Below are 17,539 nucleotides of genomic sequence, written 5' to 3'. Positions count from 1 at the left end.
TAATTAGAAAAGCGGAACCGAAACTACGCTGTGACGTCATAGACGCCTCGGAGTGGCCCGCCTGTGATGCTGTCAAGTGCGCGAGCGACTCTGCAGCATGGAATTCAGGTTCAAGTAGGGCTATTTGGACGATCGCTTGCCGCGTCGGCCATACTGTACACGGACGCCCTTCGCGGCCCCGTTCGAATTAACCGGTGCGTTCGAATTAACCCGTAGCGTTCCATACATGACCGTTGGCTGGGACCGCGTCGGCAGTTCGAATTAATGAGCTTTTGTTGTATGTGGTAGAGCACCGAATCGAAAACAAACAAAAGCAATAAGTTGTACCGTAATCACAGACATTTGATGCACACCCGTTTGTAGCACGGTTTCAGTTTTGCATGAGCTTTCAATGTGCGTGTTGCTGCAAGTCTCGATTTTAAAAATCTGCGTTAAAACAGAGTATAAATATGGTACATGAAAAATTCCTGCACATTGGACTTCCTTACCCTAGACGAACTGCAAAGATTTATGAAAAGGACTACTGAAAGAAGCAGGGCAAAATACATGTATTTTCCAAACTGCTGCAGGGAAAAGTGCCCAAAATGGGGATCTTGAAGCGAAAGCTTCACTACGCCAGGTTTTCAGGAGGGTAGTGTAGTTCCGTTTATGACCTTGAAAAGCTTTAGAGGTCAAACCGTGGAGCAAAGCCATGCAGGCCACGGTGGTGCATATATGCCAAACCAAGATGGTGGGCCATCCCCCCCCAAATCTCTTGAAGGTCAAAGGTTGAAGAGCTGGGACAACTTGCGATGCTGTATGACTGTGACGTCATATAAAAGGAATTTGAGTAAACAAGCAATCAATCAAGCAGATACTCTGCTTGACAACAGGGGCAGGCCACCAGCCCTCAAACCCCTTTCCAGAGACTCTTTGGCATCTGCACTTCCCCTCCTCCTGCACTCAGAAACATACTGTGATAAATGAGTGCATGGGCGTCTTCTGACTCGTAGCAGTGCCCGCTTCGCAATGTGTGCCCGCCCACTGTTTCTCGTGCCTGTGTGTCGCGCTTTTCGTGCCGCATTCTGCCTGTGCACTTGCCGCCCTTTCTGCCTCCGGACCCGTTCTCTACTCTATCTCTTTAACTCCCCTCACCCAACCCTGTGCAGTGCAGCGAAGATGTTCTCCAAGAAACAGTTGCACGGCCTGCACACAAATTTTTCGCCAACAACCAGAACCACTTACGAGGCAGGCCACCATCTGCGACGTCAATGGAGAGCTGTGTATATATACCAATGGCGAGCCGGTGGTGGTAGAAACCGGTTTTACTATGGAGGAAGAACATCCGTGATTGCATGCCAAAAAGCAAAGCTTCAACGTCTCAATGAGGCTAGGAAGAAACGCCGTGCCGAAGAGACAAGAATGTGCGACAGGCGTCGAGAAACGACGGAAGAGTGCTACTGCGAGGAAACAGCACGAAGTACTTCTAACGGTACGTCTAACCAGCAATGCAGAGTCTGAGGTTTCTTTTGCTTCTCACCAGGTTTAACCAAAGCTAAACTACAGCTAATTTTTTTTAAGTCTAACAAAATTTTTGTTACAAGGTGGAAGATCACCGGATAACAGTATTCTTGCTATGCCATATAGCATGCTCAGCAACTGAAATGACGTATTAATTGCGATTTCGAAACATGAACACCCAAAGCAAAATGTGCACAGAGACCATGAGTGAAGGGAATGTTGCACACACCTTTCCAATGTTGTCAGATGCAGGCCCTTTTTTACGCCCCAATGATTTCAGCTAAATGTCACCGATTTCACATGCTGTTGTGAAATGATTACTAGTCGCAAGTAGTGCGAATAGCTTCTGGTTTATTTCTGAGCATTCTATAGTTTGCAATGTTTGGATGAGATTTAGTTCAAAATATTAATATCTGCACATTATGTGCATTATATTGTAGGGTTTGATCAACAGTGTTTACAGTGTAGTGCTCAAACACTATGCTGCAGTGTTTGAACATCTGGTAACATTGCTCAATGTGACCCTAGTGTGAGCTAAGACTACATTAACCGCCAAGGCTTTCAGCTGCAGCTGAGGAGGTAAAATGTCAATAGCCACTCGATTTATTTCACAGAGAAAAACAGTGAAGGATGCTGTCGCAGGTGATGCCCATGATGGATGGCTAGTGCTTCTCACCATCAATTTCTTTGTCACGCTCCTTCTTGCCACTTTTGGAGTCAAAAAAGCTGGATGGGTCAGTAGGGCTCAGCTTGTTCTGGAATGATGGACATGTTTTTTAAATAAATGATGGAAACCATCCCAGTTAGAACAGGCCCAAGGTCAGCTGCTGCACTAAGGCTCGTAACAAACTAGCTACAAGTCAATTTGATGGCCTGGATTAAAATCAGCCTTCAAGAATACCAAAGAACACTTATTTCTAACAGCAAATAAGAGTAGTCAGTTATGATCACAATTTGAAATGACTTTCGGATCAGTGGTAACTCTCCACATTTTAACAGGTACCTAGTATATGATGTTAAAACAAGAGGGAATGTTCCTTGTCTCAGAAAAGTGGCTCCTAGCAGGTGAGAGATAAACCTGGGAGCTTCTGTGAGGCAACAAGTGTGACAATGGAGCAGAGATGCCAGTCAGTTGGACATGCAGTGAGAATCTGAACCCTTCACCAAGGATCAACAAATCTTCATAGCTATTGGAAAAAACAATCTGCAACTCATCTGGGTTGTGCCTGGATCTGTACCTGTGTTGCAAAGCTGACAAGGTCTCTCTTCATAGCATATGCATCTTCACCATCCGCATAATATTTTGGCTCTATTTCATTGATCCTGGAAGAAAAGGTCGACATTACAGCATATGAAACAGCATGCACACTTCAAAGAGGTACCACTCGGCAGTCAACAAGGCGTGTAAAAGATGTAATCAATAAAACGCAGTTAATTATTCACAAGCAAACGTGACAATGTACCAAGGCAATTACTTGTCTCTCAGTTTTGAACATTAGGGGCTCATGGAGCATTCATGTACACAGAAAAACTAACAATGCAAGAGCTGTTAATGTTTTATCCGGCTATCTTGTTTATTGGAGAAAACACTCACATGAATCCAAGCGTGTTAGTGTAGAGGTGGAGGGCTGCCCGATTGCTCTTCCGTACATGTAAAGACACATACTTGGCATTGAAGCATTCAACCATGGCACGAGACGACTGGTCCATTAGCTTCTGGGCCAGCCCAAGACGCCTATGCGACCGTTTTACAGCCTGAAAGAGAGGTACATTTGAGTGTTTTGTACAGCAGGCCTGGGTAAACATTTTCATACATACCAGGGAAGTGATGTGGCCATGTGGATCATCATCAGAGTCTTCCTCCCTAAAAACACATAATAAGCACCAACAAGAAAATTTAGCAAGAACAATATCAAGGAAAGCTGAGTGTTTCAAATACACACTGGTAAAGGTGCATGTCTGACTATTTACACACTAAAGGTAACTAAAATAGCATGTTTTGCAATAGCTGTTACGCCAATTCTGAGCAAGTGAGCCATCAATGACAGGGAAGAAAAATAACGAAAACTATCACTCGTGGCCTTTATCCGCAATGAGAAAGAATTAAAATGACCAACTACAAGACTAATCATAGTTCCCTCAGACGCAGTCACTTAAAATTAAAAAGCTTGGAAGAATGCCTCTTCCTAACTGCTCTCAACATAGCACTATGTAACTATAATATGGTGAATTGAGAATAAGTTTTTTTTTTTTTTCCGCACACACTTATCTTGCCTCAGCAAACTGGCATAAAACTAAAGAGGCACACATCAAGCCCACTGATTGATATGACCTTGTAAGCAAAGAAGTATGGCCAAAAGAAATGTAGAAGAAAACAGGTGAGGATTAATTACAGGGATTAATATCACTGACACACTGAGTGCATAAAAAAATGATAAACAATACACGCACCTCAACATCAAGGAAGTGCAATACGATTGCACCCCCCTCATGCGTGTGCGTGACTGATAACCAAAAGTTATACTGATAAGAAAAGGCAGTACTCGTACTGACTGTAAATGCCTTTATGGACTGCCCTTTCTAAATTGCAACAAGATCACACAATTTGGCTACTATATGACTGTGAACAAAATAGGCAGAACCATGAGCAAAAATTTAGTGCCCATTTCAGCAGCACCTTAACTACTACAACAGCAAAAAGGTGGTTACTTACATTTTTGCAAGTACATATCCAACAATCTTTCCTTTCTCATCCTCAGCCACATAAGAGAGCTGCAAGACAAACACTACACTTCATTAGAAACTTGCACACAGAAAGACATTACCTGTTTCATACCTGTGGCCATGACAACCCATGGTAGAAGTAATACTTCATCTGATAGTTTTCTGGCAGGCATAGCAAATTGCAGTGCTGCATGTTCATCAGGTCTTCTGTCTGGAAATGCATTGGCAAAACAGTCATTATCAGCTACTACTAAGACGATGTACAGTACTCACGGATTGAAATAGGACATTCGGAGCGCGTGGCCGTCGCTTCATGGAGCGCCGCCCGTAGACGCTCATGGAACCAAGGTGGTGCATTGTGGTATGGCGCGAGAGGGAGAACATCTACAAAGCAGAATTGTTCCTTCCAGTAGCCAATGAGCCGGCCTGTGGTTTACCACATGCCTGCGTGGCACTGCAAGGCTAGCGCTCCGAATGTCCTATTTCAATCCGTGAGTACTGTACAGCTTCTAGTGTAACAACAGCACAAAATCACAAGTAAGTCAACAATGCAATTTGTGCACATAACTGAAAATTCAGACTGCGAAGTGAGAATAAAAGCAGCAAAAACTGCAACCCTACTCGTAGCAAATATCAATTTAAATGCAATGCATAAAGTGACTGGAAACTGCATCGAGGACCTGCCTTCACCACGGCCATCCATCGCTTGCTCACCACTAGGGATCGACCCTTTGGTACTTCCAAAGGCATCTTTTAGATTTTGAAAATGTAAACTTAAAACCACATACATTTCAGGCACCAAGCGGGCAAAAATGACACTATAAGGTGAACTGAAAATGCAGACGATTTCATGAGCAAAGATGCAAAATTTGTATCTCTGGCAGGAAAAGTGAGAGTGATGCGACAGAAGTCGTAGCTGCATACAAGATGGTAACTCTGGCATACAAGAATAAGAGCACGAAAAAGCATGGTATGGGCAATCTACGTGTCTTGACCGATTCACTGTTTGGGCAACGGAACTGTGCTTGGAACATGAGCAGGCCAGGGAAAATTATTAGTCTGTCAAATAAACTACTTACAGAAATGCAAGGCAACCACTGCAATTAAGTATATTTTGTGCCCAGAGAAAGAAAACAAAAATACACTTAAACAATCAAGAAAAGTAAAAATGAACAATGTTAGCCAGAAAAGGCAAGGATTTATTAATTTCGGAAACAAGTTGCTCAGAATAAGCAGCTACCTGCCAGGAGTGATTAATAAGAATTTGTGCAACAACAGAAAGGTTTAGGCTACAATTTGGACAGAATGTACTGTGGATAAAAAAAAAAACAAATAGGGGGGCCATATTTGCTATATTTGGTAATAATACACTCTTCCTGTACTGCCACCTGTGATATCAGGCTTATAGCTATCCTAGCATGCAAAGTACATCACAAGTGCTGGTACCGAAGAGAGGGCTCAACAACAAGCACCTGAAAAAACGAACCTGAAAAAGGACCTTTTTAAATTGTGATCCATCCCTGATGTACACTAGCAAATGCGAAAGGCATGCAGAATGCAAAACCTGCTTCACACATGGAAACGCTCTAACCAAATAAATGCTGTATCTCTGCAACATGATTTCTTCCAGTTAGGTTGCATAAGAAGAAAAATAAGGACATGGTCTTGTAGACATCAGACTTTACGGAGACTTGGACTTCCAAGACTTGAATTTTAAACCTTTCACAGAAGGCTGCAGTCAATTAAGACATGTAATTTTCCTCTACCTCTCAGGGATGAGAGAACAAGGACAATAACATAGGCACAAAATTAATTCTGGCATTAAAAGTGATGCCTTTACAGTGTCCAATCCCACAATTTACAAGGCAAAACATCCAAGCGTGTATAGCTCCGCATGAGTGCAACCCAGTGGAAACCTACAGCTATCACTATTACTAATTTGCTTTGGAGAAGGGCAGAAGTTTGGCAGTGTTTTTGTTTTCTTTGGTGCTGCTTAGAGCACCTAGAGTACACCACAAAAGCAGGGATGTTAACTGTACAGTTATACTTCTGCTAAGAGCAGTCCATAATGCCAGGCTTCGTGGCCTGTTAAAACTAAAAGTGCATTTAAAAGAAGAACTAGATTATGAACGAAGGAATTTTCACACTCCTATGTCAGAAATACAAATTTGGAGCAGCAAAGATAATCACTAGCAATTTAAGGAAATACACTCTTTGCTGATTTGAATAATTATATTATTGCCCATGGATAGGTTAGGTTCATGATTCTGTATGTTTAGTTTCTGATGCAGTTGAAATTACTATCTAATATACCAGGTGTTTCAGGGAAGACTTTCAAACATTTTAAAAAAAGGCATTTAGGAGTAAAAATATGACTTTCGTGGCATAGTATTACCAGTGCAGATGGACACCAGAAAGATGGTGAAATGTCTTAAGTAGTAAGCTCGTTCACTAATTTCTGATACCTAACATTTTCACCATCCCAGATAGGCAACTGGTTGCAATTAGAGATTTGTAGCCGGTCGTTAGTAATAGCCATATCAGTTTTTAGACTTTCGAAAACATGATTACCCTCGCCACTGTGGCTCGACAAAATATATGGCTGCGTCGTGCAAAAATACATGCGCTTTCGAAAGCATCCAGGCAAAGCAACCCCTCCAGTGCATGTAACTCGTTGAAAAAGTCAAATTTCGTCGAGCCATAGCGCCATGGGTAACCACATTTTCTAAATGCTAAAAACTGATATGGCTATTACTAACGACCGGCTACAATCCTCTAATTGCAACTAGGCACCTAACTCTACAAGTTAATTATTAAAAACTAGTTAACCAGCTTACTACTTAAGACAATTCACCCGTTTTCTGGTGTCCGCCAACACTGGTAATGTTATGCCGCAAAAGCCATATTTTTACCCCAAAAAGCGTATTTTTAAAAATGTTTGAAAGTGTGCACTGAAACACCCGGTATGCAGCCTGCTGTAACACTTTCTCTCTAGAGCACAAGAATTTGTCTGGATAGTATGAGTGCTGCGATGCCTGCAGTATTTTAACCTGTTTACATTAACCCGGTGTTCATTTGTAAATGTTTACACATTTGGTGATTTCAACGCTCACATCGATTGGAATGACCTCGTTACACCCATCCCGTATGAAACAACATCGGAATGCCTCTTAGGGATTATGGACACTGCTTGCCTGACTCAACTATGCCCTGAAGCCACTTACTAGTCGCACGCTGGTGACCCTTCCAATCTAGATCTCTGCTCCACCTCCAACTCTGCCTTTGTCCACGAGTGCAACACTGTCAGAAGCCTGGCTTGCTCCGACTATCGGGCAATCCAGCTACACATATCAACGTCCATACGTTTGTGACTCTCATGTACAGCTGGTACACTCATACGATAGACTTGATACTGAACATATGGAACGCCTTCTGTTACTCCCTCCTTGGGACACTGTGCTTTCCAAACCAGACATGGATAACATATAAGACAGGTACGCTTTGTTGCTACTCACCCCTGCCTCTGACACTGTACCATCTAGGAGAGCTTGACACAGATGCCATTCCCCTTGAATTACAGGACACATCAAAATCTTAAGCAAGCAGAAGGAACAGCAGTTCCAGCATATCCAAAGAACTCGACTGCCGGCCAACCTGCTAGCTGCCAAAGAGCACCACCACACCCCAAAAAACGAATTCGGGTAGCTCATTGGGCATTTGTGTAAGGCATTACTACTCGAGCAGTAAAGGAACCTAAACTTTTCTGGGCATATGTCAAACCTCAAAGGAGGCAATCTCAGTGCCCCTCCTTTTACAATTATGGTGAGACAGTATACTCTCAAGGCTGCATTACTGAAGCATTCAGTAGCCATTTTCATTCCATTTGAACGGACCATCCCATTCCTGGGCCTGATCTGCAATCGTTTCCCGAAGAGCACTTCCCAAGTCAAGTGGCTGCTTTGTCCTCTCTTACCATAACTACTGACAACGTCATGGAAGCTCGCCGCCGCATCCAACCATTTCAGAGCCCTGGCCCTGATGGCATTCATACCCTTCTCCTTCAACGTACAGCCTCTTATATGGCATCTATATTATGCCATGTGCTTCAATGGATTATCTACTCAGCAGTGGTTCCTCCTGCATGGAAGGTAGCTCACGTCACACCAGTGTACAAATGACGTAGGGCTCATGTTGATCTCTTGTCATGCTAGCATCCAGTTGCATCTGCATGTATCGTGCGCCGCACCTTTGAAAGGATCCTGATCCCCAAGGTTCATAGCCACCTGGAAGACAACAGCCTTTTGTCACGCGCTCAACATGAATTTCGCCAGCAGCACAGCTGCGAAGTTGCTCTTGGTAGGCTGGTCCACGCAGTCAGTGCCCACCCTGACAACCAGACATTTTGCTAGCTTGTCCAGTTGGATGTTTCGCGTGATTTTGATAATCTGCCTCACCATGGACTCCCGCCCAGTGCTGCAGCCAAGGGGCTCCCCGAAACTGTTTCCTCTTGGCTGGATTCCTTTGTCAGTGGCAGAATTCAGCACGTCGTATTCCAAGGAGCCATTTCCATGTCTAGCCCTAGTCTGTCCGGTGCAGCCCAAGGCAGTGTTCTTGGCCCCACTCTTTTCTCAACCTTTATTGACAGTATCACTGACAATCTCAGCTGTTGTCTGCCAGTTCTTTATGCTGATGGCATTTCATTGTTGAAACCAGTTTGCAACTTAGCAGACTGTTCTGCTTTTCAAATCGACCTCAACACCTGTCAAGCCTGGGCACAGCAACACCATTTGCTCATAAATATTAGCACGTCATCTACAGTGACTTTCTCAACCCTATGCCTCTTTTGCCGCATGCCGCCACTGTTGACCTTTGGAAGCCAGCCCCTTCGTCGCACCACCACCAAGACAATCCTTGGCATTGAGCTAGATACACACTTGTCCTTTTCATCTCATGTACATCATACACTTGCCCAATCCAGGCGCGTGCCGGGCTTTATCACGTGGCTTACGGCAGACATGCCTCCTAGTGCATTCCAGAGCCTCCACACTACTCTTGTTCTTCCCATCCTTGAGTACTGTTGTGCAGTCTGTCTACCCAACACAGCTTCTCATCGTATCAGCCTTGCCAGTGTCCAGCATTGCGCTGCATATACATTCTTTTGCCGCAGCACTCCAGATAACCAACATCTACTCAATGCACAGATATCATCTGCGACCCTTCTCTGACATTCCTCCTAGCAGGCTCTCCTCTCATGTACAAGGGGCCACAATGCGCCTTTTTTGCCTCCTAACTGCACCCGGTCAGCAAACCCTGATTGATGAGTCTGACTACTGGACTGGCAATGCACATCTGCTTGTGGCATGCATTGTGCGTGATGAACCTTCATGGCTCCTCCATGCCATTTACCTGTGGCAACATTTGCCTGCCACCATCACCCGGTCCTTCCCCCCTTATGCCTGTGATATCCCAGATATTGTGCAGGCTGCACAATGGTTGCCATAGCCTTTCATCTCCGTCTCGCTCCTCATATCTCACATTCCATCATCCTTTACATCCTAGTCCCCACGCCAGGGTCAGCAAGCCTTCGTGGTATGGGCAGTACTGCCTTTTGCTGCCATGCCTCGGACCCCCGCAAAGAATGCTAAATTATTATTATTATTATTAAGACACACATGCCTTCATTCTGTATTTTTCTTTCACGAAATTGCCTACTATATATATATGCTCCGCAAACTCGGTATTTTGAAGGGAAATGCCGAAATTTAGTTTCATCTCTTCAAATTTCGCAACACTGACAAGAAACTCTTAACGGAAAAAGAAAATAGGATGATCGATGGCTACGCCAACTTCTCCAATGTCTGCTCAGTTTTGAGCAACTTTACCTTGCTAGATTGCGACTTAGTGAAACCTACAGTCATCAGTCAAAAGAAATGAGCTTCTGCGAAGTGCAACTGGCGTCATTTCCATGTGGCGCCTCTGAAAACTCTAACGCGGTTTAAGCATCTCACCAGGCAAGCAACGCAGAGGAAGCAACGAGGTTCGTTGTCAATCTTTAGAAAACCCACCAGCGACAACATGAGCCGACGAAGAGATGCGAGGTGCCTTCAACCGAGAAAGGACATCTAAACGTTCCAGTGCAACGTAGATACACATTTCATACGCATATTCTTACCTTCGCGCAGCGGATGTTCATTTTAGACTGAAAACCGATGAGCAACAGAAGAAGCGTGGGTACAGTGATAGCCGGCACAGCCCAGCCTTGCCCAGCGCGCTACAAACGACTTTGGCCTTTGGCTCAGCTCGACCAGCACTGGCTCGACTACTAAGGTTTGTCAACCTGACGGGCGGCAATTCAAAATGGTTTAAAAGCGTGGGCTATGGTGGTGGTGGTTACAACTTTATTGCCACAAAATGGAAGGGCTGGGGCGAGTCTAGCGCGGCCTCCAGTCGGAGGCGACCTCTTGAGCTCGCGTGATGAGCGCCAGTTGCGTTGCTTTTCTTGAACTGGCCAAGAGCTTGTCCCATTACTCCGCCGAATGAGCTGGCAAGAGTGTCGTCGGAAGGGGTTTGCAAGCGCATTCCCGTGGGCTATTCTATCTGGGTGGAAGGGCTCCATGTAAAGGAAGTTCAAAAGAATCCTGGGACTCTTCCTTCAGTCAAACAGAAAGAACAAGGAGACATTAGAAAGACTCAAGACAACCGTCCACATGACAGTAAAGACTAATATCACACGAACTGCCAACAAAAGGACGGGAGTGAAGAAGAAATAATTCTGCAGAATAGTACAAGCATTTGTACAAAGCATGCTTGTCTACGCACTCCCATACCTAAAATTAGACAGCACTGAAAAAGCCAAAGTAGATCTCTTTAATTAGATATGCATGCCAGTTGCATTAGGGCTACCGAACTATACCTCCGCCGAAATACTTATGGGCCTAGAAGTACAAAACACCCAATAGACGAGCATAAGGAAGCACACTTAACAAATAACAATGCAACGAGGCCGGCTTTCCCACACTAAAGCAGGAAGGGCCATATACTTCATCGCCTATAGGACTCAGCATCGAGCGCCACCACTAGATACCGAGACAGACACCTAAACGCATCGCTCAGGCAATACTAGTCATGCCATTACCTTAGAATATGCATCCTGCTTACCGCGAGAGAAGAAGGAAAGCTAGGGAAAAAGCTCTACAGACAACACAAACAAGGAGTATATGTAGATGCAACATTTAATTGTCATAGCTACTAGACATATAGAGAAACAAGACTGGTTTTTCCAAATTTCCGAGAGAACGTTGATATCTAAAACAAAAAAACGACAAAATTGGTACATTTTCATGCTTTTCTTCGGCTTAAAAAATATTTATACCGTATAAAGCTGCACGCTCTGAATCATATCGGAAGCCAGAATCTGTGCAAATGTGTGAAAAAATTGCAGTGTTTTCTAAAAATTTGAATTTTTTATTAATTATTGAGCAGTGCATGGTTTCTCACCTTTTCTAAATATTCAATCCGCCCTCACCTGAAATTTTTTTCAGCATAACTATTTCAGGCTTTAAAGCCTGAAATAGTTTGATTAGGCTAATTGTTTCCATGAATTTTTTTGAGCAAATTGGAGATAGTCGAGCGCAACGTCTGGGGCGTTTGGTGTGGAATGACCCAATATTAAGCGACTCTAAATTCGCCACCCGTAATTATGCGAGGGGTGGAATTTCTCAGGCAGCAATGAACATATTGGGTCAAACAAAAAACTTCCGAGTTGATATGCGTCCCAGCTCACTTGGGGAACCCTGGTGACGAAGTGGCACACATCAAAGCTCGAGTATTCGTCAGCCGAGCAGGAGACGCAGTTCAATTTCTCGAAAGACGGCCTATAGCATCATATCATGACGTTACTAATCATTTTAAACTAGAAAGGAGGATCCTTTCCCCCCGTCAGGCAAAACCTTAGATATGGAGCAGGATACCACCTAGAGGTGACTCAAGACATGATCCTTCAAGACTCCTTACTTACTATCAAAATTCTATCCCGGTGATTATATGGCCAAAAATGTACACCATGTGACGAAATAGCCACTTACGATCCCATATTGTGGAACTGTAAAGAGTAGCCGCCACCGGAATCTCCAATACAAGTTACTACTCTCAAGCAATGGGAGACCATGTTGGTCAGCTCAGACCTGGGCGTTCAAACTCGGGCCATTGAATGGGCTACTCAGGTCGCTGTCAACCACGAACTGATAGCTACATACCTAACACGGATCATCTGCATATTTATTTTCCGAGGAAATAAATGTTTTGTGGCCCAATGCCAAAGTAAGTCTTGAAGCAAAAAATATTCCCCAAGCGCTGTGCAAACACCATTTCTTCGCATGTTCTTTATCCTGAGGTGGGGGAGGTATAAGTCTCCAACACAGCCTAACTATTCGCGGACGACTTTGTCTCAGCTAGAGCACACTTACATCGTATCCGCACTGCATCACCCGCAGCAGAGTCCACTGCTAGTTTGCTTCTCTGTCAGTTGCCCACATGTGGCACCTAGCTGCTTCAGACTCCGAGGAAGGACATCATTGAAAAGCTAGAGTCATCACATGTCTGCACGCCCAGGACCGACTGCAGTCCTCCGTCTCTTGCCTTCTACAAAAAGAATGCTGCTCCTGCACGCCAGCTCTGATGAATGCAGAGTATGCCGGCCGACATTCAAGGCACCAACTCTTCGATCTTTTCTCATGTCAAACTCCTTCTCGATCATTAAAGGCAGTCCAATTGCAAGGCTTTGATCATCAACGACATACCTCTGCAAGTCTCCGTCTGCATGGCCAGCCAGCTCTTCGTGTGGAGTCTGTGCCAACCTAGAAGCTCCACCATTCACCACACCAGCTTAACCTGTTCACATCCTTAATGGTTTTTGTGAAGCCTATGGTGCTTTCCCACACAATTCACCCCAGTCAGGCCCTCCACTAAAACACCTATTTCTCCCTTCTTCCTCCCTGCTGATCCCTAGCATGACTGAGGTTTCCATAGAGAAGAGAGGCAGTTACTGTGCCTTTCCTTTCCTCAAAACTAATTTTCTCCTGGCAATTCACAAGTGGTGATGCCAACAGGAACGACATGTCCGAGCACACTGTGCACAGGTGTTGAAGCTTACTGTTTTCATCGCAAATAAGAAAAGCAATAACAGCTGCGCTGGTCAAATGTGATTTCGTTTGCTCAAACCAAGCTTGAGAGCAGGATGATCTTTGTGCAGAAGTGCGTTAGTCACGTGGTTTATTTTGTATTTTGCGGGCTTTCTTTGGAGCTGGGAAAGACACACACTTGAGGGTTTCCTTATCGTAAATGATGGAATGGGGGTTTCTGAAGGTGCTCGACAACTCTTCAAATTCAATTCCTCTAAAGTCAATATTTATTTAGACAATTAAACTATTAATTGTGAAACAAACAATTGCCTATGGTGCACAAGATGGCTGTCACCATTATGCAACATTTTTAACCCTTGCCTCTAGTTGGCTGGGACACATGGCATAATGCAGATTTGCTTTGGCTTATACCTACTGTCTGACAAAGTGAAGGCACCAAACTTCCCTTGATCAAGCACTACATTATTGGCAGAAATTGCCAGATGCTAGGTAACAAGCCATTGTATACTAGTTTACCCACTGTGTAGCTGACATAAGAGTGCATAATTCAGCACGTGCTAGCCATACCCATGGGGCCTGTGTGTTGAAGCATAGCTAGGCATCTGCTCCTTCAGTGATGGCTATTCTTGTGCTAAAGGATTTGTAATAATCTGACTGCTGCGGCAGACTTTTTCCAACAGAAAGGAGAAAAGGTACTCAACAGGTGTGTAGTCATCGAGAAAGCATGGAACAATTCTTTATTTACATCACATGGTACTGAAAATAAAGTCAATTCAAAATGTCCGTTTACTACACTACACTTATGGCAAGAATGCCCATTGGCATGATACCAAGAATTCTGGCCATTAAAAATGTTTCCCTGGCCAGAACCAAACTGTAGGATATGTTTACATGCATCTACATGGCAGTTACGATTGGAGCATTAAGTGGGGAAGAGGGTCTTAGAAAAAAATTTTTGTTAATGAAGTCGCGATAATGAAATCTTCACGGAACATGTATTTTTTCGTGCTGATTCCAAATACGTCATTTAATTTTATCTATACAACAAATCTTTGTGCACTTAAGCAATATGTTATGTAACTTTTTGTGAAGAGCTCTCAAGAAATTCTGCTGCAGGGAACTTGCTAGAATGCATGCCATTGGTTTCTCTTGACATTAATAAGCTATGCAATAAAGGTAAAGTTATCATCCCATCTATCATAGGAGATGAGTTATAGGATTTTCAAGTTGTCACTTTAAAAACAGGAATACAAATTTTTCTTCCCGCTTGTGAAGTAGCAAGTTGAAAACCCTGTAACTCGAGTGTACATATATGTATTCTGCCTCACTACACACAAAAATAAACGGCTGCTGTAAAACCTTTCCAATGCATTCCAGGTCTCTTAAAAGTGGCAGAAAGTACCACAAGCTAGCAGGACAATATCACTTCGCTGTAAAGTGCCAGTAACCACATCTGCCATGGGTCACATGACTTGCATGACTTTCACAGCTTCAACTGATAGGCATTCTTGGGGCAAAGGCAAAAACAGTTTGGTTGGCACTGACTAGCATGACACTACAACATTATTCGAATAATTTCCTGATATCCAGCTTTCATTTAGTGGTGCTTAGCTGCTAAATGAATAAAAACTGGCTATGGTTTAGCTCTGGTTAAACCTAGTTGAATTGTGAAAGCTTCGGTTCCTCGGCACGTCGTCTATGCAGCGTCTCATTCCGAAGCTCTCAAGAAATCAAACTGGTCTCTTCCGTAGTTGAAGAGTCACTCCGGGACGTGGCACGACTTCTTCTAGCCGCATCTTCGTTACGACGCTTCTCGAGTCGTGCGGCGCGTTCTTCTGGCGTCTCTTGAGCGCGTTGTCTCCTCTTTTCTTCGTTCTGTCGTTGTTGCCTCTCTTTCGCGCTCTCCATAACGACTACAATACACTGAGGCGAAGTGTATATATATATATATATATATATATATATATATATATATATATATATATATATACCCATCACGAGGCTACACCTCCTCTCCCTCTACCCCAGCGGAGCACATCTGGTGGAGCGAGCGGCGTCGACGGCGGTGCCATCTGTTGGAGCGCAGCTGCGGCGTTGCTAGGCAACGGCGGCTCAAGGCCATTCGTCGGCCACGGCACATTGCATACAGCCGAAGTGCACGACAAGCCGAAATGGCTCACTGGCTGGCGTAGTAAAGATTTCGCTTTAAAATAAGGATGAACTTAGCCATGCCACACATGATGCATTCACTCTAGTAATGAACCCACTTTTTTTTTACAGAAATGTTGGTGTCAATTTATGGATAGGGTTCATCATGTGGGGGGAAAAAAAAGTTGTTTTTTTTTTTGTAAGAGTCGTAATTTCATAGCAGACATCTGCCCACTCGCCCGCCTGCCCACCGATTTGCCAGTCTGTCAGTCCGCTTGCTTGGCTTTCTGCCTGTCAACAACAAAAGCGCATGGTCGACAAGTTGCATTCCCGTGTCACATGCTTTCAGGTCTCCACTGTTTAGCATCGCTTGCTATAAAAGGTCCGAGTGATCACTGGTGTGATCCGATCATCAGTTGAAACTGCCGGCCAATCGCTGTTAGATAAAGTGGCCACACTGAACACTGGCTTTGAAGAACAAGTGAGAGTTTTTCACGCAAAGTTAAAGGAAAAGTACATTTTTCAGTGACAAAAGGGAGGGTTGGGTCCATTATGAAAGTAGCTTCACTACGTGAGTAAATACACAGTATGTCCTAATTCCCTCTCGCCAAATGTCCCAGTGCAGTTTTTTCTTCTTTACAACACATACACCAACCAGCTGAACGCGACAAGTGCGCTCACGAAAACTACAGGCAGGAATGTTCATAAGGAAAAATTTTATCAGAGGCCCTGGAAGGCACAATTCTTTGTACAGAGGTCATAAAAAGGCCCAATTATTGAGCTGAAAGCAGAGACTAAAACAATAAAAGTAAAAGTTTGTACAAAAGGCAGTGCATGCCAGCACTTTTACAAAGTCATTGAAAATTTGCATGCTATGGGAAGTCCGTGTTCTCCTTGTCAGGATCCATAAAGTACTGCATTGGAGGCCACAGAGCCATGTCATCTACAGTGTCTGTTGGAAGAGGGAGGAAAAGGAAGAGTGCTACATGAGTACCAGAGAACTTTTGTTAACACATTGGAAAAAAAAGAAAAGATGAAAAAACTTGCACTTGAATATTTCCTCTGAATACATAAGAGATATCCCAACTAACTTAACATTAAGTCTCAGAATTGGAGATGTCATGAACATGAAAATAAACATTATAGCTAGTGGCTGTCTTGAAAAAGCAGGAATACCAATACTAAAATGATTACTCAGCTGAATTAACTGTGATGTGGACCAGAGATATGCAAATTCTTAACTGAGAAGCTATGGCCTCTCAAAGAAAACCGAAACTGGTGTAATTATTACGGTGGCTTTAGAGAGTTGTCACACTTTGAAGCGTGCACATAAAGAAATGCTGAGAAACTCATGGAAAGAGTGTGCATATACTATGCCTGTCAGTACTTTTTTACTATTGGCTGTTGAAGCGGTATGCCTCAGTTCGAAGAGCTGCAGCTTCGCCACCCTTGCATGCAAGCGGCAAAAATCTGGTTCTTTTCTCGGGTTGCGCGTGTTTTCACAGCACTGAAGCTTCTCATGCGCCTCTAAGCATTCTACGAGTTAATCCTAGCAGATTGATTATTTAAAAAAAAAAATTAAAACATGCATGTGTTTTGTCTATGCAGCCACTAACAATGCCATTTTCATTTTACAGCTGAATTTTGCATCAGCTTGAGGTACAGCACTGTACTGATGACTTGCGACATACATATGTTGTCACCCACATACCATCTTTTAAACTTCCAGCAGGTTCTTTGATTTCCTGGCCAGGTTCGTTGTCAAGTTCCTTCAATGGACTGTGTGGCTTGGTATGTTTAGAATCAGACCTGAAAAGGCTTGACTTTTATAAAAATCCGCGACCAAATGGACAAAAACAAGGCACAATCCAAAGCAGAAACAAATCCAAATGAAATATCCGTTTCTCTGAACACAGCAGCATATGTTAAGCAGAGCACTGATTGTGCTTCTATGGCAGTGCATGGCAAAAATGTATTACAAGAAAATAAAAATATTTCTTGGCCTTAAAATGGAGACACTGCTTTGT

The 17,539-nt window shown here is 43.7% G+C and overlaps 3 protein-coding genes across 6 annotated transcripts in view; all 3 read right to left on the bottom strand.

Annotated features, from left to right (window-relative positions):
- Nucleotides 1-17,539, bottom strand: part of Atg4a (Autophagy-related 4a) — a 181,436-nt gene that overhangs the window by 50,353 nt on the left and 113,544 nt on the right. The gene's annotated exons all lie outside the window — the stretch shown is intronic.
- Nucleotides 2,081-10,517, bottom strand: vnc (GNAT family N-acetyltransferase vnc). 4 transcript variants are annotated; one of them, XM_077658933.1, is made up of 8 exons: nt 10,397-10,477; nt 8,382-8,507; nt 4,337-4,435; nt 4,214-4,272; nt 3,319-3,364; nt 3,095-3,255; nt 2,739-2,823; nt 2,081-2,255 (listed from the first exon to the last, which is right to left on the bottom strand). In XM_077658933.1, exons 2-8 carry the CDS (start codon nt 8,412-8,414, stop codon nt 2,163-2,165), a joined length of 576 nt encoding a protein of 191 aa, XP_077515059.1. In that variant the 5' UTR covers nt 8,415-8,507; nt 10,397-10,477; the 3' UTR covers nt 2,081-2,162. The 4 variants fall into 4 exon arrangements, with proteins under 4 accessions (XP_077515059.1, XP_077515061.1, XP_077515062.1 ...); XM_077658935.1 differs by lacking the exon at nt 8,382-8,507 and having other exon boundaries at nt 10,397-10,517; XM_077658936.1 differs by lacking the exons at nt 8,382-8,507; nt 10,397-10,477 and adding an exon at nt 10,290-10,316.
- Nucleotides 16,212-17,539, bottom strand: part of LOC144125494 (uncharacterized) — a 60,330-nt gene continuing 59,002 nt past the window's right edge. Inside the window, exons 21-22 of the mRNA XM_077658932.1 lie at nt 17,224-17,321; nt 16,212-16,464 (exon numbers count right to left, since the gene is read on the bottom strand). Coding sequence (XP_077515058.1) covers nt 16,385-16,464; nt 17,224-17,321 — 178 coding nt within the window. The 3' untranslated portion in view covers nt 16,212-16,384. The remainder of the gene's footprint in view (nt 16,465-17,223; nt 17,322-17,539) is intronic.

This window comes from Amblyomma americanum, chromosome 3 (assembly GCF_052857255.1).
Source record: "Amblyomma americanum isolate KBUSLIRL-KWMA chromosome 3, ASM5285725v1, whole genome shotgun sequence".
NCBI lineage: Eukaryota > Metazoa > Arthropoda > Arachnida > Ixodida > Ixodidae > Amblyomma > Amblyomma americanum.
Note: the sequence above shows the minus strand (reverse complement) of the source record. Positions and strands in the feature narration are given on the sequence as shown.

Excerpts from the sequence above, each read along its gene's own strand:
- vnc (XM_077658933.1), bottom strand. The coding sequence starts at position 8,414 with ATGAGCCCTACGTCATTTGTACACTGGTGTGAC. Across the intron at positions 4,436-8,381 it reads CATTTGTACACTGGTGTGAC|ACAGAAGACCTGATGAACAT; the intron begins GTGAGCTACCTT and ends ATGCATTTCCAG. Across the intron at positions 2,256-2,738 it reads TTGTCAGCTTTGCAACACAG|AACAAGCTGAGCCCTACTGA; the intron begins GTACAGATCCAG and ends CCATCATTCCAG.